This window comes from Plutella xylostella, chromosome 7, assembly GCF_932276165.1.
Source record: "Plutella xylostella chromosome 7, ilPluXylo3.1, whole genome shotgun sequence".
Taxonomy (NCBI): domain Eukaryota; kingdom Metazoa; phylum Arthropoda; class Insecta; order Lepidoptera; family Plutellidae; genus Plutella; species Plutella xylostella.
In genome coordinates, this window is record NC_063987.1 from 488,494 (window position 1) to 510,518 (window position 22,025).

A 22,025-nucleotide genomic window follows, 5' to 3' on the forward strand; every position below is an offset into this window, starting at 1 on the left:
GAATTGCCGTTTGCATATTACTAGCTGTGTCCGGGTATATTATTGATGTCGAAATTCCATGATCACAAAATAACCTATGGGCTACTCCATTACAGGGTAAGGAGAAGTATGCATTCTTCATTTCTACCTACGTCTACACTAATTAAAAAAAAATAACACAGCAGTAAATTCCTATTCGATGTAACATCAGGTGAATTTACAGTTGTATCGACGTCCAGACGAGAGCATGTAAATTTAGCCCTCAACAGTATTGATTTTATTATCAAAAACCAGCGTTACGGAGCAACACTGGTTTCTACCGGACGCCGAATGACACAACGTGAGGACAACACTCTGTGTCAGGGTTGCAGGGCTGATTGTGTTATGTGATAAAAATAATAATAGTCAACCGGATATAGTACAGCGGTTTGTCACTGACTAAGGCTGCCTATCCACCAGAGCTATGCGGTTATGCTATGCTACTATGATGTGAAAGAAATCTGTCACCACCAGTATTCGATGCTATGCTATGCAATGTGGACTGATGAATATGATTGGAAGATATCAAACGCATCCATAGCAACGTAGCATAGTACCTGTCTGGTGGAAAAGCACCCTAAAGCGCCAAAGTTCGCTTCTAGACTTGGATTGATATTTTCATAGAGACGGATAATATCTGTTTTGACCGGCAAAAAGATTTTATTAAGTGCTATTTCATTTGTAACGTAAGTATGTTATAATTAGGTAAGGAGGTTATTTCAACAAACTGTTAATTGGAAAGTATTTGTTAAACATTTAATTTATAAACGATAATAAAATTGTTAGAATTAAAACATACCTTGCGCTCCACTTTTGTCTAGGAAATTGCTTAGCTGAAACGTTGAATTGCTGGACGCTAAGTATTGTGTGAACCTCTGGAAAAACAGAAAGATACAATGGTTATTATTACACCCTCAATGGAGTTGAAAGATTCAGAAAGAACGACAATACGCCATTGTAAATAAATAAATATTGTGGGGACATCTAACACACGGCCATCCGACCCCAAGCTTGGCAGAGCATGTGTTATAGGTATAGGACAGCTGATAGATATATCTACACAAATATGTATATAGATATTGTGGCGTACATATAATAGAATAGAATATTGCTTTATTGAACACCACATAAATCAGACATACAAAAAAAACATATTTATAGACTAGAACTAATGTACAATAGGCGGCCTTATCGCTGAGAGCGATCTCTTACAGGCAACCTTATATGTTGCGGAAACAAAGTACATAATTACATATCTCTATTGCTGACTGTACCCCAGTCTTTCGTATAGCTATGTTATCTACAATCCCATAAACGGAAACATGCGTATAATCGAACGACATGGCTTTAAAGTAAAATGGCAATGATTCACATTTTCCTACAGAGAGTAATCGGTTCCAGTAACACTATAATGAGACTAGAATGCTATAATGCGACCGACTACACGATATTATTATTTACTAACAGTTATTTGTGGTTAAAAACTTGATTACTTAGTTGTGGTTTTAAATAACAATTAATAACATAAGAAAATATGAGAGTTATTTATAAAAGGAATGGAGAGATATAAATGCATATTATGATTCGACAGATCCGCAGATAAAAGAGTTATTTCGTAGTTATGCATGACATGAAACTTACTATTATTATTATACCTATAAGTACAATAGTGAAGTAATCATTTCTATATCCTTTTACTGGCAAGAAATTTCAGAACGAGAAAGATGTAAGCCATTATCTAAAACTAGCGGGTTATGTGGAAGGAAGAAGCGGATTCCACGCCTACAATATAATAGACCCATGAGTGCGGATATCTGTGACAGACACAAAAACATGTTTTATAGTATGGGGCTTGGGAGGGCAAAAGTTGACATGAGCTAGGTACATTTCATTTTGAAAGTCCCACAGGGGACCTTCAAGGTGACGCCAGCTAGCGTCAATAAATCACGAGTAACCATCACGATCACATACGTAACTGGACTTGCCAGATAAATAAGTTATTAATTTGACGTCTCTGTTGCGCGCGCGCCGCCGCCCGTCAATGATCTCCACTTGTGTCAATATAGGGGTGACGTCGCCGGCGTGACGGATGAGGTGCCATGGGGTCACTCTATACTGACTAAATACAAACGAACGAGAGCTGTCGTACGAGACAGAGTCAAGGCTAAGCAAGCGCTCCGAAACTTAGTTTCCCGTGATATAGAGTGACCCTCCAGAGTATTGAATAATGGAGTGACAGACATGGGGGTTCACAGATGTCTTAACGGTGATTCAAGCTGCGGTTTGCATGCAACCTAAATAGACAGAGGACCTCTGACTGGCCTCTGGGATATAATATAATACTTATAGTAAAAATACAATGTAATTTTCTTTCTCTGCAAGCTTGTACTGAGAGAGTCACATTACATTATATTATGTGTTTGGGTTATAATTACAATAGCTATTTGATACGATTGGTAGGTAATAGTAGAACCGGAAATTTCTATGATTGATAAGGGCACTTGCATGTCAGTAGGCATATGCAATTATGTAACAGATGCATCGACAACAAGCACTATTTATTATTGAACAGATTACTAAGCATTGTTTATCATTATTATTTTATAATTATTTTTTTGATTTTTTTAAATTTTATTTTTGTTTGCTTTATTCATTTTATTATGTTTTAAAATATGCATCCTAAAATGTAAAATTTGTTTTATATAATTTAAATTTCAAATTGTTAAACTGCGCCACCTGTTCTATATTTAAACAAATTGTTAAAAACCTGTTTACTGGCTGTCCACGACACAGGCCTAGTCTAGTGTGGTAGCCCTTGCTACATCACCACCTTTAAATTGTTAACAAACGCTGCAACCTCTATTTTTGTATATTCATAATCTTTATTTTAAATAAATATTTTTTATTTCTTCATTAATTTTTTTTCATCAATGAATAACTTTGAAACCAACGTAACAACGAAATTAATTATTAACAAAAGATTTAATTAAAACCATTTTAAAAGAGGAACTAAGTAGTAACAATACAATACTCTTTATTTGCATCTTAAATGAAAATAATTAAAAAAAACTTGTAAACTAAAAACAAAACTCTACCAGATAACCTTTGGATGGATATCTGGTTACTACCAGAGATTCAACTGAATAAAAAATCTCGCTGAAAGTTCCAAGTGTTATTGAAAAGCACTCGATAAAAGATCGATCGTGAAAAAAATATCCGTTCAAGCTGAGACAGTTTTAATGGATAAGTCGATTCATTGCGTTTGAAACGAGGAGGGCGTCTTTGATACGCCCACAGAAATATCGCCCAATACGCTTTACATATATTTATATATTAATTTTCATTTCCAGTACCCATACTCCTCTAGTCACGATATTTAGTAATAGAACAATGCTACCAGTGCGCTAGTGCAAATAACTATAGTTTGCACAAAGCATAACGCTATAATTTCTCACGATGGAATGCAAAAGGACCAAAAATTCCCGCGCAACTCCGCATACTTTTAAACAACTTTGGTGAATGGCGGTGTTTTGTCTCAACCGACGTAAGGACATTGAAAAGGGACAGTAGGATAGACATTATTCCGGTCAGTTACACAGACGCCATGGGAATGACCAAGCGATAGTGTGACTCATACCACGCCGACATGTATAGTTGACGCCACCCTGACTAATGCATGCGGTTCTATGTTAACTCTTACGAATCAAGAAATAAGAACATAACCTCGTTTTTGTTTGATAACTGGTAACCAGGGACCTTTACCCTCACTGTACAGAATTTGCGAGAGGGCCTTTTATGTATTTTCTGTGCCAAAGAAATTGGAATTAAGTAATATTTGCAATCGCGAAACATAGACATCGACTTTTTTTTTTTTTAATAATGCCAATCTCGGTTTGTAGGTTAGTAAAAGGTCAACAATACTAGTTTTATTGCAAGAATGTGGTATTTACAATACTTTATCATTATTAGGTATGAAGATAATAATGTATTGAGTCATGCTTATTTATTTTTACATAAATCAAATCAATCAAATGCTGGTAGATAATTGAGTATTATAAAGGGCTATCCCAAGGTTTGTCCCGAAACTATAAGCTCCATACGTATTTATTTAGATATACTCGTACATTATTTTTAATATCACACGGAAATAAAATGGGAAAAAATCGCAAACAAGTATGACCTATTTATAGCTGCACTCAAGCCTTCAAGCTCAAAGTGTCGTTTTAAAAGCTAAAAGCCGTCGTCGTCGTTGTAACGTAGTCACAGATAAACAAGTTAACTAGCTTTTACAACATTTGCCCGTGGAAATGGATTTTACAACACAGTTAACGTATTCTTCCGAAGATTCAATTGTTGCACATAGTGAAGTGATTGCCAGACCCAGACAGAGAAAACATAATCATAGAAAAATATTATAATCATTTAAAAATGGTCCCGGATAGGAACCTACAAGGTATCATACGTCCGACACACTCCGGGCAGTAAGCTAGTGTCAATTTTACTGACTGGCTAATCCTTTCATCACGGTGTCACACCCTAGTCCAGTCAGTATTTGTCACCGACACGCTTAGAAGAATCATCACGACCCATTACGTCCCCACTGCTGAGGCACGGGTCTCCTTCCAATGAAGGAAGGGTTTAGGCCTAGTCCACCACGCTGGCCAAGTGCGGGTTGGTGGACCCCAACACAAACAAGCTTGTGCTGAGAGAGTTGTCGGGTAAGTGGGCAACCCGACTGTCAGATGTTTTCAAGCCGCCCGAAGGCCTCTGACTAGGCTTAACGACTGCTGCCGAAACAGCAACCGGGACCCACGGCTTAACGTGCCGTCCGAAGCACGGAAGCGTCCAGAAAAGCACCACTTGAAATTGGTCACCCATCCAATGGCTGACCGTGTCAGTTGTTGCTTAACCTCAGCGATCAGTTACGATCACTGAGGCCCGCTCGACTACGGACGCTTCGCTTAGAAGAATAAATGGTCTCAAACAATATATCTCTGATGAAAGCATATTATATTCGAAAGGGAACAATCGATACTTTCAAACTATCACTTTGTCAATAAATGAAAAAGAGAAAGACATAGGGTAATTAAAGAGATTTCATAACGATGCATGCCTGATGTGCCGACAATGTCATAAACAAGTTTAACCGGCAAGGCCAAACGATCGGCCTGACCCACTCCAAGTTTACCAACTCTATCATTATGTGTTTACACGTAACATGCAGCGTGGCTCTACCGCTCCGCACAGTCTGGTTATAACTTGACTCAGACAGCCCTTGAGTATTCGGGAAATAGGCCTCCTCTGACACTGGTGGGCAATTGCTATTCTCCACGCTATACAGGCTGTGATGACGAGTGGAAGATATCACACAACAAAAACTACGCCCAAGACCCTAAAACAAATATTTTGTCTCAGAATAAATTCGCCCAGGATCGAATCCGGAACCCTCGGCACCATGTTATAACCTAACCTAGCCAATTCAGTCCAAAACGGCGGCGATACGGTCCGCAGGTCGCGGTGTGACGTTACCTACATACGTGGGGCCCATGAGGCTCCATGTTGCATGTGCTGCGGTGTTACCTTCATAGTCTACAGTCTCTTCGTCATTATCTTGAAAACATTATGCATCTGCGAGCATTAACGAGCTGATCTGTACTCTGTTAGGCGGCAGTTCTCTTATTTATACGACTTATATAGATTTATCAAAAACATTTACATAAATAAACCAAATTAACACAACAAAAACCTATTAATTACAATGACCATAAAGTTTTTGAGGTACTTATTGCTTTTTGCCTTCGGGTAAGAATTATGAAATAAAGTTATTTCCGTGCCGTGCAATCAAATTTGCACGCAAAAGTACTTTGATTTGAATCTTTCAGCGTGAAATTTAAGCTGGCATAGCTGTGCGTAGTCTTAGATTTATGTTATCGAGTGATTATCTGAACATTACACGACCATGCGTAGGTCGACGCCGTCATAGCGAAAGTGGAATGTCCGAAATGCGTGACGTGACGTGAATTCAATTCCGTCACGTTGAACGTTATAGCAAATTTCTTATCAATAAGTAATAGACTGGTACTGCCAGCCACCGCCCGAGATGCTATACAGTATACAAAAACAATGAAAAGATTTCTGAAATTCGTGACATTTTTAATATGATAGTATCGTGAGCTATCCAGCCTATCATGAGTCTATCAAGGTCTGCATGGCCAAAAGGTATAACGTAATATGTGATTAGATTCACGGGAAATCACTTTCGGCGTGTCGGAGACAAACCTGTGACCAGATCAGTATTTACAGGACGCTAGAGAAGTGGTGAAGGATCAGGCTTGACTTGGGCTGTATGAAAGGACCTCGCCAAGGTCCCTGTCAACTTTACCGTCTGTAGTAAATCTGTACCTAGGCAATCAGAGACTGATGTAAATCTTCTCCTGGCACGTCATCGGGGATGTGTGGAATTTGAAAAGTCAAAAACGCAATGCTCGCACGCACTCTATCCTACTCAAGGCGGAGAGAGACGCATTTAACAGACAGACCACTGACACAGTCCCACAGTTACCCAGCTGCTCAAGGCAGACAGAGACAGAAGAAGTGACTCACCTCATTCCCATAAGCCAACAGATGGTGCACGGTGATCAGTGACTTGTAGACCACCACCCAGTTGGTGTTCTGTGTGCGCTCCACCAGCAGGTTGGCTAGTTGCGGGATCGACACGTTCGGCTCGTTTGTACAGTGGACTAGATCTGCAACAAGGGGAGTGGGTTAGAGAGAGATGTATGTGCCGGCTCTAAGATGTGTGAGATCACGACAGAAACGTGATTAGCTGTTCTTGGACCTACAGACCGCCTATCTCAGCTTTTGCAACATCCAGGCTTGCTTCTCGAATTTATACGGGAGCTAGGCTGGCTGAGCTGAAATTAGGGGGATATGTAAAAAGCTTCCACTCGAGAGAGCCACGTACAGGAGCTTCACCCCCCCTCAGAATAATTATAAACTGTGCTTAAAGATGCTTGCTTGCATGTCTTAATGCTTCTACTAGAGATATCCACGATTTATTTGTAGATGGAGCAATAGGACATAAACCGGTAAAATTACATCAAATGTGTATTATTGTTAGGTCTGTGTGTATTTTCTTTGCATTTGATATTAAAAACGTTTCATGCTCTTCAAACGTTCCCAAAATATACACAAAGTTTGGCAGACTATTTTTATTGTTTTAGTTTTGTTTATTTTTATGAAATGAATAAAACTTTCTGGATTTCTTTTGGATATTATTATAGCCCTCCACAATTTTATATTATTCTAAGGTTAATTACAACGCGGGCTTTGCTTCAACTAATGGCAAAAAGTAGATCACATAATATGCCTTTTTATCAAAATTTTACAAACAAACAGCAGTTTAGTTGATCATGGACAAACGAACATACTATCGCATAAGCTATTATAGGTAGCAAGGATATAAGCGACCAATAAACACATCATAACACAGTAGTTATAATTACATTTATCAGTTTTCCTCAGCCCGAACTTTATTAGGGCGTATGCACATGGAGCGACATGGCAACGGATGAAAACCAGATGACTGTTATTCGAGATTGCGGATGTATACAGTAATCATTAGTTTATTTCATAGCGTACATATTTATTGCAAAACTACAGTGATTGTAACATTGTACTACAAGGACGATTTGATTAGGGAATATTCAAAACCCACTGTGTCTTAATTATATTAATTTACGAGTAGGTTTACTACATAATCAAGTTCACACTAAATCATAATTAGGTATATTTACCAGCACATAACTATTTAGTGGTCTGTGGCAGTAGTCCTTTTCAAGATACGAATACTACGACTTACTTTAATTCTCTTATCATGCATTCATTCATCAAGTAAGTAGGTACATAGCATTATCGATATTATGTCTCTACAAGTATAGTACGCCCACCGCCGCGCTGGTCCAACGACCTGGGACAGGTAGGCGGCAGTTGCTGACTGCCTCTGCAGAAGCTCTGTCGAGTCTAGATTACGACGAACTACTTTTTAGATTGTTGCTGCGCTAGCCACGACTCTATGTCGTTGCATTAAAAGTGATATGGCATGACATGGTTTTTTGTAAAACTATAGTAACTATTAGTAACCGTCTGCAATCGGAGATATGCAGGTTGCGAGAATGGAGAAGGGTAAAGCATAAATTGATCCTTCTAAATCGTGATTCATTATCAAAGCAAAACATTAACTAACCAGTGATGGCATTGGCTTCGATACCTCGTACGACTATAGAATGTGCTCTAATTCTGTCATCACATCAGCCGTAGTGCGTTGCGTACAATACAAGCAAAGGGAAGTGGGGCGGGCGGCTTTCATTCAAAACTATTAGCGTAAAAATCGTGAATGCCATTAGAATAGAAAATAGTCAAGGCCTCTACGGCACGGCGCGATGTCGCAACCGATAGCAACAGATAATGTGCCGAATTTGACGACGATCGCCGAACTTGACCTGTGACCTAAAAACAATTTGCTATGTTCGAATTACTATTGTTTGTAATGTATAAGGATGCGTTCGCAGTAGGTAAACTGGTCACCGCCGACTCAGTTGGCAGCGGCGGCGGCGTATCGAGTTTTAGTATTTCGAGTGTTTCCTAGTTTTGCGTTCACGTCGTCGTCGCTCAATCAGTAACGGGCTAAGTTTGCCTACTGGGAACTCAGCCTTAGCATGCCTATGATGCGCGAAGCAAATGCATGATAGCCAGCAAAACACCTATTCACTATCGATTCTTGTCGCTTACACTTGTGAAGTGTCCCAATACCAAGAGGATGGATAATGGATAGGTTCTTATAATGGTGTCACTTAGTGGCCAGGGGCCTTACAGTTTGTCTTAGTATGTATCTGAAAATTTAATGGCATGGAGATTGTCAAAATTATACATTATAATGTAATGTTGTCGTGCTCAGTAGGTATTGTTTATAAATTGTCCATCTATATTGTACCCAAAAGCAGAACAGTGTGATGCGATTACTAAATAAATTAGACAAGTTGAATCAGCATTATGTGATGTATGTGTGAGCCAGACACAGATTGCAATTTACAAAAAAAAACACAGGAAGGTCAACAAAACTGTCAGTTTTATCAACTCCACAACTGAACTGAAACACAATGATAAGGTCAAACAGGACAGATGCTGCAGGAAACTGGCCTGCCGCTATCACCGAGCCGGCTATCACTAATAACAACATCTGTTTATGAAAATAAATATACTACTATTTTGAAACAGTTTTTTCTTATGGTAGACTGCTTTTAGGAGAGGCCTATTTTGGCAGTGGACAGTTTGATGGGTCACATGAACTGTGACTCATGTGTAAGTTGATCAAATTGAAAAATACATTTAATAATAATATGTGGGGACATCATTATTCTCACAGGCAGAGCCTGTAATATGGGCATCACACAGCTGATATATCATACATAAGATATAGGTAGATACATATTAACACATTTGTCAATCAAGAAATGAGTTTGCACCCAGCCAGGGATTGAACCCAGGACCTTGGGCATAGCAGTCAGGGTCACTGACCACTAGGTACACCATTCTGTCATCATTTGTAAAAGAAACATGGTTCTTGGGACCCATTGATGGTAGGATGATGGAGATTCTTTTTCAATAGTCTCATTATTAATACTTGAAGAAGGAAAGCTGTGGCTGTGTTGAACTATGGCTCATACACAGAACAGCTGGCCACAAGACGGCTATCATTTACACATACACATATGCCTGAATGGATGGGCTAATAGGTTGGTGTTTCATAAAAATGTGTCAAAAGATTTTGTTACTAAATTATGTTATTCAATATTTAGTGAACTATTCACAGATATCATGTATCAAGATGTGGATGAGTTATCACAAAGTAGAAAAATACCAGTCAATATACTTTAAATGCTGATCACAGGTGTAAAAAGATAACAAAAGCATTGTGAACTGATAATGACTTTAAGTATTTGCACTTTCAATGAATTGTTTTAGCTCTGATTAGATTCTTACAGATGCAAAAGAATTTGTTTACATGAAGTGCAGGTGTTTTTAGTAACTGTACAAACTTCACAGCAGAGGTTATTGAGTGCAAGACAGGTGCTTCACAGCCTGTTCATCAGACCACATCCAGTACATAGTCTTATGTAAAATCTAACAGTACAATCAAGTCTACCATGTAATGAGCCATCCCTCAGCCGGTTCTCGTGACATAATAGCAAAATGTATGTCAAATTGCATTATTAAATACCGTGAGACCGAATTACATAAATTGTTTCAACACAACAATCAAACATGAGATGAACTGATGGAGTGCCGAATTTACACCCTGATTAGCAGGCGAAATTGGGTTATTAACCTTTTAAAACTTGATTGAATACGTTACAGGCGACGAAAGCAAGCGCCACAATAACGAACGAGATTGAAAGATATAAAATTATCGACCATTGGAGGGTAATTGAGTCATGACTTCCGAGAACAAATATCCGTCTACCGTCTTATTTGGGTGCTAGAACTATACAGAAATAAGAAGGAGAGGCTACTTACAATCTAAATGTTTCTTTTTTGGTGCAATCATTTCTTCGGTGGTGGCTTTGCATACTGATTTGGCTAGACCCTGGCCGGCGATACTGTGTCGCGCGGCCAGTAGCCTATCATTTATAGTCTGTCCTGCCATCATCATGATTGAAGCCGTATATTTAGATCTGTTGGCACTTAAAAATTACACTTTTTCGCTAACAATTCACAAAATTATGACGATGACTGCTCGTAAGTCACCGCTCCCCAACCACTAGCAAAATACTAAATTCAAGATGGCGGACCAAATGACATCTGTCAGAAAATTCGATTGATAAAATTGTGTTGCGTAGGAGAGTTAACAGATAACACACTGAACTTCATATGGATGAAACATCTCGCCGGAGCTGAACGAAGCGGCAGCGGCAAGCGCAGCGTTTTATAAAACGACACATAAACCATTGTGTTTAAAACAAAATACCTACACGAACCGTGCGCTTGTAAATTTTGTTTTTCGTATTATTTTTTCATCACTTAGAATATGGAGTATAATCACAAACCCAAAAGACTGAGCGTAAATCTCAGAATAATGGTTATTTTCTGGTTTCACTTTTTTTATAGGCTCAGAAAATGACATTTGTCGCGTTGCGCTCGCATTTAGAAATTTCGTTCAAAGATTTTGTTTGAGGCAAAAAAATGCCGCTTTATCAATAGCTAGTCTTTTGGTAAGAAATTGAAGAGATGATCAGACAATAAGCAAAGAAAACGCGGTCTTGACGAATTCACCGTTTCATAAAACGTCTACAACGTCGACAAGCAATTCACTCATACCATCACGTTCGTGAACTTGTTTTGAAACAAAATGGCCAAGAAAAGACCGAGACCGAAGTCTTCAGCCGTAACAGCTACACCTGCAGCTGCTGCCGCCTCTACTACTCTGCAGGAGGAGGCTGCACCGGGCGCCCCGAGCCCCGCCGCGCCGCCAGCGGACATCAAGCTCTGCAGACTGTGTGAGACCAAGGACGGGCCATTCCTCAATATATTCGGCTCTGAGCAGAATATCTCCAGAAAAATCGACGTCCTCATGCCGTTTACCGTAAGTTGCCATGTCATTATTTTCCTGTAGCGTTCATAACCAATAAATAAGTTGTGAGGGCCTGTGTCCAGTAGTAAATGCTTATTTGCTAGTTATTATGAAGTTAAATACATAGTTAGTGGCTTATATTATGTCTAGTGCTCCTGATTAGTTGAGATTTTGAGGCCTGAACTGCAAATTAACATGATATATCATAATATACATAAAGATCACAGGACTGAAACACAGTTTTTTTTTTTTAAATTAAAAAAATTTAAACTGTATTTTTAAGAAAATAAGTACTATTTGATTTACAAGATCCAAGGACTTAATCTACTTACTAGGTGAGATTATAATATTCTATCATTAAGTCCACCTCATTGTACATATTTACTTCTGTATATTGTGCAATAAAAGTATAAATAAATAAAAATAAATAAAATAATAGCCTTAATAATAATAAATAGATTAAAAGTTAACAGCAAATTCTAAGTTTGAAAGGATTTTAATTTCACACACAGTACAAGTGCCATACAAATCAAGAAATGAATTTAAGTTGTAAAAAAAATGTGTCTCAATTCCAGATTTCCGATAATGATGAACTACCAAACAAGATTTGCTTCCGGTGTTCAGCCAAGGTGGAGGAGCTCCATGAGTTTGTCCAGAAATGTATCTCATCTCAGCAGAACCTACGCAAGGCCTTCGGTAAGAATGACAAGCTTGTTATCAAAACAAAAACACGCAGGATGTGGGAAGATAAGCTTTACAAGTTTAACATTTCCAATGAAGAAATTTGTAATGCCGTCATTGAGAAGGCTATGGCTGGTATCAAAGAATTGCCAACTATTATGCGTGAAACCCCTTCACCAACAGTGTCTGCCAAGAAAACTCTTCGCTCAGACAAAGCCATTGCACCACTCAATGACTCAATCATATCAAACAAAAAGGCTAAACCAAGTTTAACAAAAACTGAAGAAACACCCCCACCAACAAGACCCACTAGATCCATGGCCCTTCACGAACAACCACCAGTGAAACCAGAGCCACCTAAACCACAAAAGCAAGAAGAAAAACCTGCACCAAAAAGTAAAAAAGTTGAACCGAAACCTTATGGGCCAGCCAAAGTAACTCGTCAAAAACCACCTGTAGCAGTGAAACAAGAGCAACCCACCGAACCCAACAACATTATCAGTGACAGTGATGAGAAATCTGATGAAATAGACAAGACGGAGGCTGAATCAATAGTGCCGGAGACACTACCAGAGCCTGCAAAGCCAAAAGAACAGAAACCACCATTTGATATCATGAAGCATGTCAGCATGATCAAGGTAAATGGAGTTGGAGTCCTGTTCCAGTGCAGCCTGTGCGTCAGGAACTTTTTGAACAAAGAGGTGGTGATGGCCCACGGCTGCGCCAAGACCGGAGTACCCAAAGTGGTCTACACACCGAGCCAGCAACAAGTCGAACCAAGGAACCCTATAACTAGTGTAAAGTATATTAATAACCAGTCAAATGTGAAGTCACAACACGTGGTGAACGCAGAGGCGGCGGCCGCGCGGCCTAAACCGAAGGCGGGTCCTGCCAGCAAGGTGAAGAAAGTTGCAATGGATGGGATGCCTTCAGTGGGTATGAGGATCATGCCGCGAGAGCCTACTCCCCCTCCGCCACCCCCCGCGCCCGCCCCGCCAGCTGTCTCCTCCATAGAGGTACCGACAATACCAGGCATGAAGAATCGCTACAAACTCCTTCCCGGCCCCAACAATACATTCACGTTAGTCGAAGACTCATCCCCCTCGGTCACAGCTCAACCTGTTGCCGTAAAAAGAAAGTCTGAAGACGTCAGCAACCACATTCCCGTCCCAGAAAAGCGGAAGGCGGGCCCGAAGAGTAAAACGAAAAAACACAAGTCGAAACCGGGAGATGTCGACGAGCAGAGTGCGAGTATGCCGTATCCAGTAGGGTTATTCCACTCGGGCGGTGCAGCGGTGCCGAACCCCCCGCCCCCCGCGCCCGCGCCAGTCCCCGCCACCTTCACCACCCCTGCCATGAAGAAGCAGTCCTACACGGTCGTACAGACCGGCAACCCCAGCAAACTACTCATATCCGCAAAGCCACAGCCGCCCCCAGAACCACCCAAACCTAAAAGCAAAAGAAGATCCAAACAAGACCATAAAACGGACACGGCACAAGAACCTTTCAATGTGACGTTAGAAGATGTGGCGCAGCCGAAAGATCAGGGGTTCTTCACGTTTATAAATGTAGATCCGTTGCTGCAACCCTCGTATGTGCTGCCCACAGATAATATCATTCAGGAGTCACAGATTACGTCGTCGGCGGTGGCGGGCGGCTCGAAACAGAGTAAAGATTCGTCTCTATACGAGTGTACGATGTGTCCGGAGAAATTTAGTCGCGAGAAGAAGTTGTTAGCTCACCTGCAGGCGCACTATAACAAACTGGACGAAGAGACTAACACGCTGATCGAAAGAAGCTCCAGAAGAAAGTCGAGAAAATCCTAGAATTTTCCCAAGTTTTGTATATATTTTTTTTGTCGATATTTTTTGGATACATCGTCGGAATTTGCCCATATGCCCAGCATTTATTACACAATGCTACAAATCCTGTGATAAAATTGGGAGTTTCAGTAACGATGTAAATGTTTCCGTTATGTATTTAACAGTAACAGACTTTTTATACTTAGGTAATTAAGTACAATACATACATACATACATCCATCCTGACGTCCCTCAGCAGGGACAAAGGGCCTTGAGTAGATTTCTCCATCTGGCTCGATCTTGGGCAGCGGCTGCGAGATCCTCCCACTTCATTCCCACAACTTTTGCCTCATTCTCCACAGAACGTCGCCAGGTTGTTTTTGGGCGGCCCCGTTTACGTTTTCCGGTTGGCTGCCAGCTGAGCACTTGCTTCGACGGGAATTCTTCGGGTCTTCTGAGGGTATGACCCAGCCACCTCCATTTTCTTGTGAGGATTTCCTGTTCGATGGGTTTCTGCTTCGTCAACCTCCACAGTTCCGCGTTCGAAATGGTTCGTGGCCAGTAAATCCGCAAAATTCGCCTTAGGCATTTGTTGATAAATACCTGTAGCTTGCTGGATAAGTCTTTCCGAACGAACCATGTTTCGCAACCGTATAGCAAGACTGACTTTACGTTAGACTCAAAAATCCTCACTTTTGTACGCCGGGTCATGACGTTAGAGCTCCACACCGGCTTTAACTGGGCAAAAGCACCTCTAGCTTTGTTTAGACGGGTTTCGATGTCCATCTCTGTTCCTCCTATTGGGTTCACTATTCCCCCGAGATAGGTGAATTTCTCAACCCGTTCGACATCTTCGCCATTAATTTGGAGCGGCTGGTTATCAAGGGAGTTAAGACGCATCTCCTTGGTTTTGCCTATATTGATGCGAAGGCCCTCTTTCGCAGCTTCCGTGGCTAGGTCGTTTGTCTTGGACTGAAGGTCAGAACGTTTTGTAGAGACTAAGCACAGGTCATCGGCAAAGTCGATGTCTTCTAAGTCTTTGTCGTGAGACCATGGTAAACCCCTTCGGCATTTGCAGGTCACTCTACACATAACGTCGTCCAGGACCATAAGGAACAGAAGTGGAGACAGTAGACATCCTTGTTTCACACCTGCAGTCACTGGGATGGGATCAGTGAGACGGCCTTTGTGCATCACTCTACAGGAGGACCCTTCATACATACACTTGATGAGTCCGATGATCTTCTCCGGTATTCCTCTCTTTTTGAGTGTGCGCCATATGCTGGACCACTTCACTCGGTCGAATGCCTTCTCGAAGTCGATAAACAATGTAAAGACTTCACATTGCATTTCGTTGCATTGTTCGAGGATCATTCGGATTAGATTTAGTTGGTCTGTGCACGATCTACCAGGTCTGAAACCACCCTAAAACAATGCAACTATTAAGTACAATAGTTGCATTGTTTTATTTTATTGTTTAATATAAGTTGATTGTACGTTTTTTATAGCTGACTAGTTTATAGGCCAATATTTTGAGCTGGTTCAACATTTGTGTATTTTACACAACAACTATTCGGAAAAGAATATGACTTTTTGAAATTTCGTCTCTGTTATTACAATCAATTCAACGCATTCCTATTAAGTAGATCAAAATATGATAAGTATGACTGGCTTTGAATATAAAGCAGGTGTTTTTCTCGATTATAATTTGACTTGATCGAAATTTTATGTTTTTATGTGTTTAGCTGTTTATTTGTTTTCTTTCTTGAATAAGTTTTATTTTAAAAACTAGTCCATCACAGTTAATGTCGTCTTTTTATTATACTTGAAGTTTTATAGTGAATTAGCTGTTTCAAGCAATACATTTTCGTAACTATGGAAGATTGGATAATTTATACCTACATAGTTAAAAATAAGATTTCTAATATTTTAAGTATAAGTAACTAAATACATAGTTAGAATACAACCCACTTGTACATAGGTATAAATGTAATAGACTGATGAATGTCCTTTATCATTTCTCGTATACATACATAGGTAGAGTATACTAGTTAGTGTTGTTAACAAACATTTGTATTTTGTATATATTCGTGTTTCTTTCCATTTTGGTTGTCGAATTAGGCACTTATACTCGCAGTGATAGAGCTAGGTGAAATACTATAAAAATATACAATGTAAGTATAAGTAATTTGTGTGACTGTGAATACTAAGTTAACTATGACTTTCCTCACATGATTTAATGTGTATTTATATGTTGTTGGAATTATTTTAATAGTTTTGGCTCTTTAACATTAAACATACTCAGGTGAATTAGGTAATACAATATTAAAAAGCTGAAACTATAAAAATAATAAAACCAGATCTAGGTACCTACATGTTAATAAATAATACCTAGATATAGAACTTACATTTAGATTACAAATAGAAATGTAATTTAAAAACTGTGCTATTGAATAATAAAACATGATTATTTAATTGTACTGCATATTTTAATTATATAAACTTTAGGAACACTTCCCCACTATATTATTACTTATCTTGTGGCTCAGTTTTCTTGGTTAGTTGGAGAGCAGTATAAATGTATGTTGCACCTTGAACTACCAGTAGGTTTAGGTATAGATGAAGTAAGTTAAGAAATTGGCCAATAATTTGCATGAATTGCACATTTGGCGGTAGGTGTAAGCATAACAAGGTATAATTTTGGCTTGGATACGACCTATTCCTGTTTAAAGTAAGGCAGGTGTAAGGGATGATGTCACATAGGTACAAATATAAAATAAAGAAATTATTTTTACAAATGAAACCCCATTTCAAGATGAATCATTTATTGATTGTCTTTACGAACGATAAGCCATTTAGGTACACAGTAAAACACATTCTCAAATAACTATCAGAAATCGACTTCCAGTAGAGATCTTATTTTACTTACGACTAATAAATCTGACGCAAGGATCAACTTAATAAACATTACACTATAATAACACTGATATGTATTCTTTTAAAAAACCTTATTCTAAAGTATTAGATACCTACTTTGATAAGAATGTCAAAGATTTAAATAGACACATAATAATAGGATGTCACGACTAGAGTTTAAACCGGAGAGCGCTTGTTTTATACGTTTAGAAGATTTTCCATTTTAGTTTTACAGTAGTTTCGAGTAAACAAGTGCCTATCTCAATTTTATCCACTTTTAGAGAGCAACAATGTCAAATACATACCTACGTGTGTTTGCTTAAGGATGGATGTGAAGGAAACCTACGCGGATTGCGGCAACTTCTGACAAATACAGGCTCTTAACGAGCTTTCAATTTATATTATTGTTTAATTAATGTAGCCATTTTCACGCTCCGCTTGTTCTCTGTGCCGTCACTCGCTTTACTTAACGCTTCAGTTATGATGTACCTACCTCGGTTTATCCCGTTTAAGATTAAAACACCACATTAAATAGTAATTCGTTGTCTATCTAGCCCGCATTTGACAAAAGTTATCAAGTTCACAAATAGACACAAAACGATCAAAATACAAATCACATGTAACTGCGCAGGCAAACTTTTGTCACCATTTTTAAACAGTTTGAGAAGTTTCAAGAATATATTTATTATTAAAACGTTTCTACTTCTAAGTATATAACGTGTTATATCATATAATCTAATAATAATCACATAATTTTGATATGTTTCGGTTTGTGCACAGCACCTTATGTTTTAAACACTTCCTTTAATATGATATGTGAAAGAACATTTAATATCACTACAAAAGACTCTTAGGTTTTACTCATCAAATGCTACAATATCGATCATATTAAAATATTGTACTTTATCTACTACGGATTATATAATAATAATAGTTAATAATCTATGATATGTATGTATGTCTATGCCTACTTCGCTAGTTATATAATGATATGTATCCATGGTCCTACTCTGGACAACACCATCAGCCAGATATAAAGCGCATGCATTCTTTCAACGGTTCATATATTTTTAAATCTAAAACATTCAACGAAGACCAACTTGTAGCTTTATATCTCGCTTGGAATGGACGTACGCAGGAGTCGCCTCTGACTCGTTTTAGGAGAGGTACAAAACAATATTTCTTGCCACGGGTATAAAAGGCAACACTCAAAATCCACTCATTCACGCAACCATAACATTTTATAGGCTTAAGTCGCTATCAGAGGTCATCGGAGTCGGCATTTACCACCTGACTGTTGCTTATTTAGATATATACTCTTCACAAGATACTACACACAACTTTATTATGCCTTATCCGATGTAGACGCGAGATTTAACCTCTGAGCAAGTTATTAGGGGCATATAACGCTAATAAATTAATTCACCAATAGGTTTTAAACCTAATTAAGCAACAATTTATATATATAAAAATATATATAATATCTAAATATCCTAGGATTTTACTAAAGTAGCCTTTAGTTTCAGAAGAGAGTCGTTCTGATTAAAATTGAGTCTACGTGGCCGGTTGTAGAAAATGCAATATTAACAACGAACGAGTCGCTTCTTCCAAAAGGGAACAAAATAAATTACTTAAATACCAGCCATTCGCAACAACAATAAACAAATCTAAAGTACTAGGGGGACATAACATGGAGGGTACAGATTACATGATCACTTTCTGTATCTCGGAGCGTCATATGGGAGGTAACTATAGAAGGCGGGGCTAAGGGGGGCTATTTGGACGACCTGGTAGTATTCAGAGGCGGACTCCGGGGCTATTCAATCGAGGAAGCCGGTGTTCACCAGCTTCTCCAGGAAAAACTTGACGTCGCCGAGCTCCGAGTCTTTGATTCCGAGAGACTTCAGCATTCCCAGGTCGCCATTCTCCACCGCCATGAAGACGGAACGCAGGTGCTCCAGATCCGACCTCATCAGATGTAATGCCGCGCCGAAATCCTCGATCGTTTGTGATTCTGAAATGTGAAATTTTAATGTTAGGACGTTTTATCTTTGAGGCTTATGCAAAAGGCCCACGTTGGGCGCCAACGGTAACGTTGTTTGCGAGACTGTTATTAAGTCGTAAATAACTTCAGTCGGCACGGGCGCTCCGGCATTAATAAATATTTCACTTCATTACTCCTCTAATTACTGCACGAGGTAGCCTTTTACGTGTTTAATTGATCTTAATGACTATTCAGCGAAGCTTTCATAGCTTGATTTGATTTTACTGGCTAAGCGAGATGCGAACGTCTCTTTATCTGCTGATTATGTTTTTATAAAGAGCTATATAAATTGGCGAGAAACACACGAGTTTTGATTGTCTGTATTGTTTGAATACGGGGGGGGGGGGGGGGGCTAGATTATTTATAACTACTTACCTATAATTTTACCTATTGTCTTTACTGTGATAGAAGATAAAAATATAACCAGAATAATATAGTAGGTAAATCGTAGCCAAAACCTATAGCACAACTTACCAGAGAGAGCTATAGCGACCTTCTCGACCCCTCCCAGAGGTTCGAGGGCGTCCCGCGCCTTGCTGCCGAACAGCTTCTCCAGGTAGTTTGGCCCGTGGGACGCCAGCAGCGACTGCAGGAATGACGCCGTCTCCTCCACTGGGGGTCTCTTCGCTGGGGATGGAGAGAGATAGCAGTTGAATCCTCAGTCCTCATTCACTTTATAGGTAAGTACTTGATATGGGCTAGTTATGGGAGGAAAGATTGATTTCCCGTTTGTTAGTTTGACAAAGTACCTACCTAAGTAGAAAAGTGTACTACCTTCCTATGTTCTACGTATTGTTTTAATTACCTGTCCTAACTTAGCCTAGCTGGTATAAAGTTATTTTGCATTGGCTTACATGGCTTTAATAATAATACTGATATTGATACCTAACTAGTTACTTACCTAATTAATAAATACCTAGTTATAATACTACCTATAGTAATAACAGTATACCTACCACCAATACATAACATAATCATCAGACAGCAACATAATTAGACACAGATCAAATTAATTCCCCCTGGGAGCAAATTCTCACTTCGTTAGGTAACAAAGTGGGAAAATAGTTTCCTAACTGTCGTGTGCGTATGGAAATATGACACATTTCACTAAAGTCTGACTTTATTCCACATATATTAACTTTAACATAACTACTTTATGTTTGATTCACCAAATACTACTCCGAAAGTAAACCAATTTCAATCTACTCCAATGACTACCTAGTAAATAAATAATCAATGGAATTCAAAGTTATGCAAATTTACTTTCGGCAAACCCTTCCACGCCATTCTCTAACTTCTCTAGTTTGAGTTTTCTATTGTATAAATTTCGGGAATTGTACGGTATTGTTAAATCAAGAGCGTGAATAATCTATTTACCTAACAGGTCGCAGGCGAAAAAACCTAGGTTTGTGTTACTATTTCGGTAGGTACGTATATTTTGTTGAAACAGATTTTGGGGGCAACTGAATAAATAGGAAGGTAATTATGAAGGAAAGTTATACTTACTTACCTACAAATTTTCATGTAGATAGATAATATCCCTTTGGGAGTACCTACCTATGTACCGACAGAATATGTAGCCAATTATGGTGATTGGGCTCGTTCATATTAATGTTATTTCCAGATTCTCCGAACAATAAATTATATCATTTCATTCACAAACTCTGTAATTGGTCCCTTGTTGGCAATTAAGCAAGGTAGGCGGTTATCTGCTACTGTAACGGCGATATCATTTGATCCAATTAATTTTATATAACGGTTTCTAATCCCATTACATTTTAAAACTCCCCGATAGGTACCTACTTATATTTAGATATACTTACCTATCTGTATGACTCCTTGCAATAATAGGCTAGTTTTTTGAATTAATTTTTAGTCTGATTTGTGAACAAGATGAGACACTTTTTGGCATTTTATATAGGTACCTTGTCTAAGTAGACCTACCTATCAAATTACCATGTGTTCTAAAAGTTCGCTACATGTCGAAGTAGTACTGTACTGCCAGCAACTCTCCTATACCTGTAGCGGAGTAGGTATATACCATGCCCATGTGTACATAATAAGGTTGAAAACGTATACCCACCCGCAGTGCAAAGCTTGGAGTCTTCATCGTAGCCGTCGATGCAGTCCGGGGCGCCGTCGCACAGGTACTGGATGGAGATGCAGTTGCCGTCCACCGGGCACTTGAACGGCTCGTACGGGTGACAGTATTCTGAGGAACAGAAGGAAGTAAGAGTCAGTGGGTGGCAGTATTCTGAGGAACAGAACGAGGTAAGGGTCAGTGGATATTCTGAGGAACACAAGGAGGTTACGAGTTTGTGGATATTCTGAGGAACAGAAACAGGTTACGAGTCAGTAAATATTCTGAGGAACAGAAGGAGGTTAAGAATCAGAGAATATTCTGAGGAAAAAACGAAGGTTACGCGTCAGTTAATATTATGAGGAACAGAAGGAGGTCACGAGTCAGTAAATATTCTGAGGAACAGAAGGAGTTTAAGAATCAGAGAATATTCTGAGGAACAAACGAAGGTTACGCGTCAGTTAATATTATGAGGAACAGAAGGAGGTCACGAGTCAGTGGATATTCTGAGGAACAGGAGGAGGTCACGAGTCAGTGGAAACCAATGACAAAGGAATAAAGAGAGGACATGGCATATCCACGAAAAAAATGCGCTTACCTAAACTTTGGTTTCAATTAAAATGGCGGCGGTTTCCTTGAAAAATGTAAACAAACAAATTGTTTGACAGCTGAAGTACCTTGTGTTTGGATGTGAATCAAAATGGCGACCGGTCGCAATGTTGTTATTTTAGGCAAAGACAAAACTACTGTTGTCCTTTTTTACGTACGATAACACCAATAAGTTAAAAAGAGACGACGATATATTTTTAAGTACCGATTTTTATGCCAGGTCCTCTCTTTATTCCTTTGTCATTG

The 22,025-nt window shown here is 39.1% G+C and overlaps 3 protein-coding genes across 9 annotated transcripts in view; 1 reads left to right on the forward strand and 2 right to left on the reverse strand.

Annotated features, from left to right (window-relative positions):
- The window catches only part of LOC105394010 (phosphatidylinositol-binding clathrin assembly protein LAP), a 32,512-nt gene extending 21,646 nt beyond the window's left edge, over positions 1-10,866 (reverse strand). For 4 of the 7 annotated variants that reach the window (XM_038106605.2, XM_038106601.2, XM_038106603.2 and 1 more), the window contains exons 1-3: positions 10,594-10,864; positions 6,622-6,764; positions 818-893 (exon numbers count right to left, since the gene is read on the reverse strand). In XM_038106605.2, the coding sequence (XP_037962533.2) occupies positions 818-893; positions 6,622-6,764; positions 10,594-10,729 (355 nt within the window). In that variant the 5' untranslated portion in view covers positions 10,730-10,864. Of the gene's footprint in view, positions 1-817; positions 894-6,621; positions 6,765-10,593 lie in introns of all 7 variants that reach the window. The other 3 variants (XM_038106607.2, XM_038106604.2, XM_038106606.2) reach the window with 3 other exon arrangements.
- Positions 10,867-11,162: 296 nt separating this feature from the next.
- On the forward strand, positions 11,163-14,353 carry LOC105385697 (WAS/WASL-interacting protein family member 3). The gene is made up of 2 exons (XM_011556117.3): positions 11,163-11,659; positions 12,223-14,353. The coding sequence occupies exons 1-2, from the start codon at positions 11,426-11,428 to the stop codon at positions 14,152-14,154; spliced, it is 2,166 nt and encodes a 721-aa protein (XP_011554419.3). The 5' UTR covers positions 11,163-11,425; the 3' UTR covers positions 14,155-14,353.
- A 2,585-nt stretch (positions 14,354-16,938) lies between these two features.
- Positions 16,939-22,025, reverse strand: part of LOC105385696 (IDLSRF-like peptide) — a 99,123-nt gene continuing 94,036 nt past the window's right edge. The window contains exons 3-5 of the mRNA XM_048622046.1: positions 21,174-21,302; positions 19,565-19,717; positions 16,939-19,060 (exon numbers count right to left, since the gene is read on the reverse strand). Of these exons, the coding sequence (XP_048478003.1) occupies positions 18,867-19,060; positions 19,565-19,717; positions 21,174-21,302 (476 nt within the window). The 3' untranslated portion in view covers positions 16,939-18,866. The remainder of the gene's footprint in view (positions 19,061-19,564; positions 19,718-21,173; positions 21,303-22,025) is intronic.

Bases quoted from the DNA above. Each gene is read 5' to 3' on its own strand.
- LOC105385697 (XM_011556117.3), top strand. From the start codon at position 11,426: ATGGCCAAGAAAAGACCGAGACCGAAGTCTTCAGCCGTAACAGCTACA. The intron at 11,660-12,222 runs GTAAGTTGCCAT...TCTCAATTCCAG, and splicing joins ACGTCCTCATGCCGTTTACC to ATTTCCGATAATGATGAACT.